The sequence below is a fragment of the Dreissena polymorpha genome, chromosome 6 (assembly GCF_020536995.1).
Source record: "Dreissena polymorpha isolate Duluth1 chromosome 6, UMN_Dpol_1.0, whole genome shotgun sequence".
Classification (NCBI taxonomy): Eukaryota; Metazoa; Mollusca; class Bivalvia; order Myida; family Dreissenidae; genus Dreissena; species Dreissena polymorpha.
Genome location: NC_068360.1, coordinates 37,350,267 through 37,362,818, shown reverse-complemented (window position 1 = coordinate 37,362,818; position 12,552 = coordinate 37,350,267). Strand labels below are relative to the sequence as shown.

Sequence of the window (12,552 nt, the reverse complement as noted above, 5' to 3'; positions counted from 1 at the left end):
GCGTCTGGTATACACTACATGCACACTGGCAACCCATTCAGGTAAATATATTGTGCTAAATGTTAAAGCTTTTGTATGTGTATATTCATTTTGAACAAAATTCCTGTTTTATTAACTAGAACAAACACTGCTTAGTTATATATTATGATAGCAAACCGACAAAGACACAAAACAAAAAGCAGCACATAAAATCCGATATCCTATCTATTTTGAAAGTAATGTTTTATGCCTAACATTAAACACTTTAATATTTTTTTTAATTAGAATTACATTTCTGGATGATCCATTTAACATCTATCTAAAGGAGTAATGATAATATTTGCATACAATTTTATATTTTAGACATTGACAATTTACGAAAATGCCATGCCCGTCGAAAACAAGTATAGCCCGCATCATTTCTCATTAAATTAACTGACGTTTAAGTCACTTAAAATAGTTACTTTATGAGAAATGCGATTAAGAAATTATTATGATGTGAAATTATTAGATTATATGATTATAAACACTGCATCGTTTTATGAAGGATTTCAACGCGGTAAGGCTCACATCAGTACAAAGTGCGCATGGTGAGCTATTGTGGTCGCTGGTTATCCTGCGTCCGGCGTCGTGTGTCGTACATCCTGTGTCGTCCATCCTCAAAACTGTGGTCCAAAAATATGAACTACACAATGATTTAAAAGTGACAAGTTTCAAACAATCATCTGACACAACATTTTAATACGCCCACTTTTCCGTATGTTAGATCAAGCTGAGGGTCTCTACACAGTATACCCGATTCAATATAAAGATGTGAAACTCCAGCTGCTGGAGTAGTATTAAATTATTATTATGAACACTAAGTAGGGCCTTCATTTAAGGCTAATGACCGATTGCCAAAACAGTACAAAAAACAGTACAAGCCCACGATGTCTAAAAAACAACACTTCAATGATTAAACTGTTTATATAGGCAAATTTTGACTTGATAACAGAAGGTCAAGATTCGCTGTTTTATTGCATGTGATATCAGATATTGCTCCTCTCAACAGTTTTTTCAAAGCATGCCATTGTTCTCGTCACGTTTGTCCATTGTAATATGGGTCTTACAAAATTGACTCAAACCCTTCACCGAGTTGCACTGTGAGTCTCAAGTCGTTTATATAAAACATTATTTGCACATTACATGTTTAGTCTATTCCTTACTGAAACCACTATTCCTCGATATGTGTGATATAGTATATCGTTTAAATCTAGATATATCGTTATAAACATGACACATGATGTCAATATTAATTACACCTTAACAATGATATTGAATACTTTACAAACAAAATACTAATAACACCTAATATTGTCAATAAAGACTTTACAACAAAAATCTTCATCTAAAAAAATATAACAAGTAAACAACTCATTAGTATATGTTTTCAGAATGAATATTAAACATAAATCCATATATTAAACAGCACCTTCATAGTTCTTAAGTTCTTATCATGTTTTTAGCGTACATTATTTTTAATGCCTAGAATCGACATTAAACTTTCATTTTAGAGGAACAATTCTGCACATGGACATTACAACAAAGAAAATTGTTTTGGACGGGAAGTACAATGCGCGCTTGATTGATTTTGGACTTGCGCGAGAACTGAAAGAAGGCGATGAATCAATGTATACGGATGGCCCAATAGTTGGAACGAGAGGATATTTTCCAACTATAAAACACAGTCATTTGACAAAACAACATGATTATCACAACTTCGGAGTTGGCAAGTATTTTACTGTTATAAAATATAAAAAGTACAACATATATTCATTTAAATAAGTTTAATTTACGCATATTCAATCGATACTGTATTAATACTTATTTGAGTGATACAAGTTATTTACGTGGGTACCCTTAAACGTTTAACGCGATTGCCATGAAATGCATGTTAAGCCTTATTGGTTGTTAATCAACGTATGCATACATTCTTTGACAATTTAAATTATTCTAACACTTACGAAAGATACTATATGATATTTGTTTTATAAGAACTGACGGAAATGACAGTGAAAGGATATTCTACTTGCGTACTGGTTATCGGTATGTTCAGGTTATTGTACACAACAACCAATCTAAAACGCATCATGCTGTCAACAGTTGTCAGTTGTCAACTAAACTGTGGGACTTTTCTGTTGTGGAAATGCATCACTTTCAATATAAAGACAAAACGATATAATGCATTGTTTCATAAAGTTAACAGACGATAAAAAAGCAATGCGTTATCAATAAACACATGCAAGCTATTCAAGTAGAATATATAATATACATATACATATTTAATAAAATACACAAAAGTTGGATATTTATTTTATCAGCGAACTAGATGTGCGTGTATTGGTTAAAAACCAATGGTCGAAAACTACAAATGATATCCAACAAACTGTATAACTTGCTTAACAAAGTATTAGATTTTGGTAACTGAACTTACTTTATGGTTGCTGAAAACGTTCAACTGTTATTTTAAAAAATACAACGGTTACTTAATTATGTTTACATGTGCCATTAAAATAAGTTTGAAAATTTCCGTTTACCCATGCACATGAACCTGTACTCAACATTTAGATGGGGTTGCTTTGGACGCAATTAAGGAAACCGATGTCCAAAGTCCCTTCATATAAATGCAAGTCATCTTCGTCTTGTAATATGTTTTAATCCTGTTTTTATATAAAATACACATCCGTTCTTGTAATGTTATGCCAAATCGTCCTATCGTAAACATAATTGTTATATTAACGAACGATGTGGCCTATATTAAACTACTTTTTCAAAAAGAATTAATTTTGCATTTAACTACATCATACAACTTTGCAATAATACATGCATTTATTATTTATTTTATATAACCATAATTAATATGTGCAATTTAGCCAAGAGGCTCACCGGAGACTCCAGCTAAGATATTTTAAATGCAGTATATAAATTATATTAACAACTAACATAAAAAGTCACAAACGAAACAAATAAGAGACCCAACTTTACAGATATCAATACAAATTGCAATGTTCTTAAGTTATCTTTCCGTATCGCCTCTGCCATCGTTAAAGTACGCAAAGTATTAACTTTGTCAAATTATTTGTCCGTGACAATTGAATGTGGTTTTGCTAAATACTTATTGTCATAAATAAATACCGTTTTTGTTTAATAAAAATAATATTGTCTATAAGTTTATATTCTATATATGTTTACAATATCAATGTGCATTAAACAAACGCAGAGTTATTTGTCATAATTTGTTTTTTTCCATGTACATTATTTTACTTAGAGGAAACGTTCATACCTCTTAATTGTTTTTAATGTAGGATTGTAACGAAAATTTCATTGGCAGCGGTTGGTACTTTTACCTACACAATCATACACACTATAAGATGTTGAGAAAAGGCAAAGGTTTGGCTAGCGCAAGATCAATCGAATAAACAATTGTGATCTGCGAACAATGTATGTTGTTCATACCGGCTTTTTACAAAAAGTAGAACGGTGTTACCGTACTGTGTCATTTGTTATAAGACATGTCATGTTTTGTTTCTATCCTAGTACTTGCTGAATTGGTAACCGGGCTAGAGCCAAATCCAAAAGGCAATGAAGAATTGAGAAATTGGTCCGTTAAACAAATAGACGACGCTAAGCAGGTGCATATAGCTTTATTGTTTTTCTAAACAAATCTACTGTAGGTAGAATATTTCACATCTGCTGTGTAAGCATATTTTTATTTAAGGAAACTTCACGAAATTTGGCATGGAATGAAATAAGTCATTAAATGCTTTTAAATTGATAAATGTTAACATTGGAACTACACAGCTTCAGTAAAAAAGAAGAATAACATCAAAGATGGAAAGAAAGTAATCCACATCTGGGCTCGAACCAATGACACTTGGAGTAAAAAAAAGTCTCGCACACAAACCAATCGACCATCCGTGATCATACAATTAGTGGTGTAGTTTATACTTTAAGTTAACACTTCTTGTAATGTCACAAAACATAACGATAACAACAGAGCTCTCCAAATAATTCAATCGTTTTGCGTTTGTAACGCCTTATAGTTTTCAGACTTTAAAATCGTTTAAAGATGCATATCATGGATACTTTTGAGCATGGACAGTCTTTAGTATTACTGTTTTGTCTCAAGTATCATTACTATTTACGAATCCAATATGTTTTATTAATGTTGTCTATTTAACACAACCCGATAACGTCCCCTTAAATGTTTTGTTAGTGTACAAATACGAACGATTATAACATTATATGCACAAAGTGATTCATCCGCTAGATTTATGCAATAATGTGATCGCTTTTAAAATTACACAATACTTAATGGTTTATTTTTATAGATATACATTTTTTTCTTAACGTAATGAAAGCTTCTGACATGAATTCCAATGAACATATTAATCTGATGTGTGCTTTATGAGACAGTGTGGTATGAAATAAGAACTTATTGTATATATATATATAATTTATATCGATGAATATCAACTATGCTTATTATAACGTACGCTTAGCGCATATATGCTTGTATTTCTAGGTATGGGTATGGACTGCCCATGAAGTTGCTTTCGATGTAGCACAAATTGCCGTAGACTGCATACATAGTGTACAGTATGACTGCAAAAATCCGATCACTTCAGACAACGTTTTATCAAAGCTTAAGGTATAGTCTTTAATGACGAGTACGTGCTTACTTATACATTTTGTGTTAAGTACAATTTATTATAATTCAAATATGACATTTTAAATATTGAAACGAATTGCACACACAATGTATTAAGAGCGCAACTACAAGAACGTGAATTCCTGTTTGTTCTTGTTCGAATATGTTATTATACATTATTGTAGCCTGTCTTATTTCACACGGATGCATATTAATTCTGCAAGCATGCACAAATACCTTTCAAGATGATGCGCATGATAACTTATGTTTATTTTTTTGTGTAATACAGGACATAGTCAGATTGCACTCCGTACCGACATGGGATGCGCTAGACAATGATCGTTGTGACATATGTTTAGTGAATACCCGGGTAAACGGTACGTTATGTTTGATATTTTCCTAGACGCAAGTTGTCATATAACAACTTTTCTTTGCACGGAACTGTCAATTTGAAAAAACAACACTACGTAGTATATGATCAATGTAAAATGCCGTCATCGTTTATTAGTATTGTTTATATTTACGTTTATATTCAAGATGTTCCTGATGGACACGACCTTGATGCACCATCAATATGTTCCAATAGAATACGTACGTGTTGCTCATGTCTGAGAAACACGTATATCAACCCGATTCAGTGTCACACGTGCGGCCATACTATTAAGTCCTTTATAAGTAAGTTGTAGTGTCCACAGATAGCATTTGAAATACCGCGTACAATAACAAATTGGAACTTACTGAAAAGGCAGATTTGCTAAAATGATATCAGCAACCTTTCAGACAATCATGAACACGATCGTTGTGAATGATACAACGGCTGTCTGCTTAAGCAAATTACAGAACGTTAGAAAACTAACCGTAATATTGTTAGTTATTGATATAAGAATATATAATGTCGGTAAAAGTTATGTTCACCCAACTGAATGCTGTATTATACATATCATTATTTGTGACAAAATGCACAGTATTATTAATCTTATTAATCAATGTAATGGTGTCGTTTTTATTACCAATATTTTCTAAATAAATTGAAATGTTCGGTTTCATTATTCATAATTTAAGCAAGTCTGAAAATTCAATTTAATAAGCAATTTAAAATAATCATGATGTGTATGTTTAGATTCTCACTGTGGAGCAGTCTTAGTAGCAGGCTTTGATAATGACAGAGGCGCTTCAAATGTGTTCAAGAGTGACATTAGAAAATTCAAAGTGGTTATAACATCAAAGATTTTTCCAGCTATGTGTTTGGAGTAGGTGTCTGTATTTTAAAATGCGCTTTTATTTATCATAATTTATGCTTGAACTGTTGTTACTAACATTGGCTATCTTTGCTTTCAATTGTCCAGTTACTCTCAAAATATATTTCACATGATAAACTTTATCCATAGAAGAAAAAAATTCAAATACAATAACAATCGTAATACTATTTGCATACCTACGCATACCTGTTTTCTTGGCGGAATACATTCTTGCAACTATTATAGTTTACACGTGTTTCCTTCTTCTTTCTTCATTGTTTCTTTATAAGTTGCAATCTGTAATTGTAATTGTATTACAACCAAGCAAATTAAAAATATATTATGCAAACGTGGTCGTACATCCTGACCAAAAGAGGAAATGATTAGGAACATTTTCAAACACTACTATAATTGACCAGCCATCTATATGTGACAAAGAAAATGTCTGAAATTAATTTTAGTTTTTATTTAAATGTTTCAGATGGATTTCACAAAATAATTGAGGTTCTTTTTACTGTATTTGAATCATCAATATTTATCATTTTTTTAAACATACATTATATGAAAAAATCTGAACACGGACGCAAGGAAGTTGAGCTAGTGTACATTACATTTGTCTTGACGAAGAAACACAGTTAAGGACATTTTCATATATGTAGATAACAATAACACAGTTCTTTTTTTGCACAGACCGCTTCATGATTACTTCTGATAAGTGTCTTTTGTATATCCACCTCGGTTTTAAAGATTAGTTAGTTGTGTTAGTTGTTAAACAATCAATATTTAAAACGAATTAATTTGCTACGTATACATAAGTACGAACCACGTCTTTCAGAGATGAAAACGTGATCGTCGTTCCGGAGGAAGCGAACATGCACTCAATGGTTAAAACAATTTACTCAGCGATTGATCACATGTCTGAAAAGGATATCAGAACATTGTTATTCGTTTACTCCGGTCACAACGGGATATATGGTTTGCGAGTCGGCGAGCAAGAATATTTCACTATGGATATGCTGAGCAAGAAACTAAACGCCTGGAAGAGGAAAACGTCGTCATTTGAGAAATTGATTGCTATTTTTGACTGTTGTGAGCCGGAAGCGTTAGAGCTCAATAAATCATTGAAAGTAGTTCAGCTGAATGCGACGGGACTAGGAGATGAAGCATATGCAACAAGAAACCATGGAAGTCACTTTTTGCAGTGTATTATTCAAGCCTTTACAGCCAACGCAACTGGAGGTCGCTGCCAGCACCAAAATTGTCAGTGTATATCAAATGTGTACGGAGAGTTCATTACTTTGGACAAATTGCTGAACTGTATTGATGAGCATCGACGAAATGGTCATTTAGGAGGAATTATCCCAACAGAGAACGTCCAAAATATCAATATAAAAAATGAAATTTTAGCATACAACTACAATTTGGAAGTGGTTTTGCGATTCACCCTCGAATGGCCAATTATGTTTGAAACAAACAAGGCATTTGTTTCACCAAGCATGTTCGACAAGTTTGATGAGCTGAAACGTCAATTAACCGAGGATGTTATCAGTAAGTGTGTTCTGGTGAAAAATAATATTTTTCCGCACTTTCTTTCAATTCTTAAAATATTTATTGTAATCATATAGGAAGGAAACATAGAAGTCGAAGTAGTTGTTTGAATAGCAGCAGTTCACTACTTCTTTTTTCATTGAACATATGTATAGTAATTGCTTTTATTTATTATAGTTAAACTTATAATTATCACCATACTGTCATTTGCAGATGTTATTGTAGATTAAGGTAAACAGTTGGCTATTTTATGTCGTTCGCTAATTATGTGCATAGCCATGACTAAATGTTATTAAAAAACAAACATACTAGCATAATTATCAAAACTGATTATATTACAAATAGTGCTTATGCTGATTATATCTGTTTTGTTTTTGTAGAAGGTGCATTTGGCAAGAATAATATTAGCTCCGAAATAAGGTCTATGTTTGGTAGTATTATGCGAATTGAAATTGATACTGGACCTAAGATTAAACACACCAAAGAGATAGACACAGTGGAAATGTTATTATTAGAGTGGAGTTCTATGCGAAATTTACGGTGTACGTTTCGTCGTCCTTCCGACATAGAAAGAATGAAACCCGCAGGGCATTTTTTACAAGACGGACAATGTGTTAAAGCTATACATCAGCAATGCAAAATAGAGGTACGTATACGTATTGATAATGCAATATATTTTAGGCATATCCTGACAAAAACAAACATTCGTTCTTATATGTGTGCGCGCAAACAAGGTAGACAAAGGTGGTTGTTTTTACCGGCGATTAAAATTGTGCGATAATATTCGTGCAATATTAGAGCTTGTCCGAATTAAAATAAACTGAATGATTTCGACAGAATATGAGATACAATTTCTGAGCGTTAGTGGGGTGCAAAAACTCTACGCGGCTACCGCTACGTTTATACTTGTTCATGGCGATTAACTGCACTTTTAAAAAGCATTTCATCCGAGCTGAATCAGGGAACGCGTTACCATAATTGATGGCTATAATTTGAGTTAATAATATATAACAAAAATGGTTATTAATAATGCTTATTATGTTTGTTAATTCTTTCCAGAAACCGTTTAGTGAAATTGATCTCGGGGAGTATATTAAATGGTTACAACTGTGCGAACGACGCGACAACAGCAAACTATTAAACGAGTACATACACATCATCATGATTCTGCAAAGAAAACGGCTGGTATATGTATTTGCTTGTACAGGCCTTTACCATTTATGTAGCATACTAGAAGTACGAGTGTAGTGTTGCACAATAATTACTGGTTGTAATTGGTATACATGTTGTAAAATCATCAAGTAAAGGTGTGTTTATTTTTCAAACCAAAGAGAGCGAAAACAAACTTACATATTTATTCAAGTTGTATGGCAACCAATTAGGGCATACAGTAGCCCCTTTTGTTGGCTAGGGGTTCTTATGTTGGGTGAGTGATTTCGTCCGTGAGTTTTCTGCTCACGCTCTGTAACGTTTACATGACTGGTATGATTTAAATACAACTTTTAATTGGTATACAAACAAAGTTTGGCGTACATATCATATGCTCCTTAACTACAGGTAAATATCAAACTAATTCGTTTAAGTCATGTATGTTTTACACGCACTGATGGATTTCATGTACCCTTGTGAGTATATTTCCTAATGACCCTACTGTGTATAATGTACAAATGTCATGCTTCTCAGTAAAAGGCCAAAGTCATAATACAAAGTCACAATTCATGCGTTTTTATTTAACCGAAAGCTCGTCCATGTTTATATTCTTGAAAAGGTTAGGTAAATCTTTAGATTGAACTATTATATGACACCGAAACACATCTTACCTACTCTGAAACCACAATGCTTTTATATATAAAAAACGAGGTGTGCTCATTGTAAATTGGTCCTCTTCACAGGTTTGCCATTTATGCTATTGGGAAAGATCTTGACTTTCTCCAAGCGTTCTAGATATTTTTATGAAGCATCAGAAAGTTATTGTGTATACAGTGTGTTCAAGGCATGACCTTGTAGTCGAAACAGTAGACACCGCAAGGGTTACATTCGTAATATCTGGTTTGTAAATTATCAACTTAACCAACCACTTTTATTTTCTGGAATAACAAATTTCTTCTTTATTTGATTGGAAAGAATAGAGTCGTCCTATGCAGAAATTGAATTTATATCAATATGATGAACATTTGCCTCGCCCGGACGAAACTGTTTTTAATATATTGAATTGCTGAATGACACAAATCGCGTCGCATACAACAGCTAGGGTCAGATAATATATACTTAAGCTATCTTTTACATCATTACGTGGTCCCATACATTGTGTATGGTGTTTTTTTCCACATATTTTCTTGTGTTTCAACTTGCCAGACCGCAAGGGTCACACTTGTATAAAGATATAGCAATAAAAAAAGACTCTACAATCTATTATATTTACAGATTTGGTCTTGTGTATATAACATCAGATATTTGTCATATTCACACCGTGCCCTTTTTGAACAACAGGCATCCAGGATTGGCGTCCTTTTATTGGATTATTATCAAATCAAACTGCTTGTGTAAATCGTTGTTTATGCCACACGGCCCCGGGTTTTGAATGAGTAATTTTTGTCCCAGTGTTATCGACAAGAACCGCTTGCCGCCAGAAATCGTCGTTTTAATTGTTGCGGAGAAGTATACAATTCTGATTTAATGCGCATGTGTGCAAAGCACATACTGGATTAAGACGATGCACAATGGCAATAACTGATGCGTTCATATTTATAATTGTAATTCCGATTGTTTACTGCATATTTTGTATTAACTTATAAAATAAAAATCCGTCTTTGAAATGTGTTACGTATGTGAAATCAAAAAAGTATTTGAATAATGCCTTCAGATTCAAAACTAACTACACGCGCTAATCAACAGGTGAGTACGTTTCAATGACCGTTCCCGAAATATGTGAGTTAAGCTGGTGGTCTACAAACCAGGGTGTGATTCATCCGGGTAGGTCGGGGTCCCCCATAAATCAAGACCTAGCACTAATAAAAAACATTTCATCAACAATTAAATAGATGAAAGTGTAACTATGAATAAAACAGTCAGCCCAACTTACTAGTCAAATAAGTTAATTGTGTAGGAGTGCGATGACACACATTGTGAAGCCTTGGGGCGATAGGACCCTATTAACTCCAAAATAAAGGCACATGCGATTGTGTCTACCACCCTCGCCCTTTATCCGCTAATGGATTTTAAATTGAACATTTATTCTTTTTACAGTTAAGAAACGAACGTTTGGGGATATCATTCGTCGATTTGCCGAAGGGGTTTACCTGTGCGTACATGGAAATAGTCCCAGAGTCGTCACACTCGTAAATGGTAGTTTTTGGATAAACCAAGAATGTTTGTAGTTATAACCTACACACTATTCTATTTACGTCTTTTATTTAAAGACGTTTCATTAGTCGTGATTTACGTTCAAATATCTTGCTAGTAAATGTCATGCATTGTGTATATTATGTTTTAATTAGATTATTAAATGTTATTCACATTTAGTTCTCGGGTATCATGTGCATTTGAAAACATGTAAATAGTTCATTCAATACTTGGATGCAGCGGGTTTCATTCAGTTATCCGGCATTTAATTCTGAAATAAGTTTAGATACATACGGATGTGTAACAATCTGATGTTTTATCATCTACTTTATATGCAATTGCATGGAAGAAAAAAACTGCCATGAGGTACTTTATGTTTTATATGTGGTTACGGTATTAATAAAATGAGAAGCAAGAGTACCTAATCAAGCCGCAGTATCATGTATGTTATTTAACAGTGTTTTGACAGCCAGCGCTCACCCGGGCATGCGGCTACTTACTTTACTGACTGATTGTTGTAGATGTTATGTCACATTGAATGTGTTATATGTTTTATGTACTTAAAGCGATAGCACGTTTCTTTTGAAATATAAATGTAAACCAACACAGTCATTACGATGATAATTTACACTTTTCTGGTAAATTGTGCATTTATTTTAGGATATTATTTTATACATGTACATATTAATACTGTATATACATAAGGGTTTTTCATTCTTTTTTACTAAGTACAGTATCACAATGCTTCTCTTGGTCGTTGTCAGCGCAGTCTTAATTTATTAATGATTGTGTTTGAGAATATTTCTGCTTAAACTTCTAATAGTTGCATTGTTAAGCCATTGATTTAATTTCAATGTCGTTTTGTGCGTTCAATGTTATTTGCCATATGCATTTAAGCAAAACATTTATATAAAATAATAAAGACTTATTAAAGGCATTTATTCATACATTTTTGCTATAATTGAAGAAAAAAAACATTAAATAAATTACCTCCTGAAACTTTTATATTCTGATTTATTTTTATGTATGATTGAAAGGTCAAAAAATATAATAAATGACAAATGGGCTTGTCTTCGGGTTCGAACCTCATCAATTGCATACTTCTGCAATCAAACACAGATATGCTTCCAACACGCCACTATGCATTTTAACTCGAAAGGTATTCTATCTCGGTTATACACGTTTTTGATAAAACAACTTACGTAAAGCATTTCAAACGCTTTATTATTTTTTCCGATCTCGATCAAAGACTATCACAAATAACGAGTTTATATTGAGTGTTCAATTTATAACTACTAAAATATTAACCGATACATAAATGTTTAAACACAGAAAATATTAATGCTGTCGAATTCACGGGAACTTTGAAACATGTGCAGTGGTTAACAAATGTATTCAGCCATGACCAAACAACCACATACAACCAATATCTATAGACCAAAGGCATATCTAGAAGCATAAAATCACCATAGGCTCCAATTCCAATGAAACTAAAACATCCTGAAAAACAACGCGCGATTGTGTAACGTTATATAAAGTTCATGTCAATAGAACATTTGTTAACCAAAAGTAGAGACTGGACCCACACAGTCGAAACACGTCGAAAATCAAAACTTTACTACTGACATGTTTTATGTACGTTTTGGAAGGAATATATTTTTACAGTGAAAAAGCTACAAAATAAGACAGGTAAGTGTTACAAGATGTATAAAAACAGTTGATGACATGTAGATAACAATATGAGAAAATAAAAGG

General features: G+C 32.9%; 1 protein-coding gene across 1 annotated transcript in view; it reads left to right on the top strand.

Annotated features, from left to right (window-relative positions):
- Nucleotides 1-11,785, top strand: part of LOC127835361 (uncharacterized) — a 56,237-nt gene extending 44,452 nt beyond the window's left edge. Inside the window, exons 4-14 of the mRNA XM_052361746.1 lie at nt 1-41; nt 1,533-1,747; nt 3,556-3,650; nt 4,544-4,669; nt 4,959-5,046; nt 5,207-5,344; nt 5,790-5,919; nt 6,743-7,455; nt 7,836-8,101; nt 8,515-8,640; nt 10,702-11,785. The exon at nt 1-41 is cut by the window's left edge and continues 127 nt beyond it. Coding sequence (XP_052217706.1) covers nt 1-41; nt 1,533-1,747; nt 3,556-3,650; nt 4,544-4,669; nt 4,959-5,046; nt 5,207-5,344; nt 5,790-5,919; nt 6,743-7,455; nt 7,836-8,101; nt 8,515-8,640; nt 10,702-10,797 — 2,034 coding nt within the window. The 3' untranslated portion in view covers nt 10,798-11,785. The remainder of the gene's footprint in view (nt 42-1,532; nt 1,748-3,555; nt 3,651-4,543; nt 4,670-4,958; nt 5,047-5,206; nt 5,345-5,789; nt 5,920-6,742; nt 7,456-7,835; nt 8,102-8,514; nt 8,641-10,701) is intronic.
- Nucleotides 11,786-12,552: the final 767 nt, after the last annotated feature.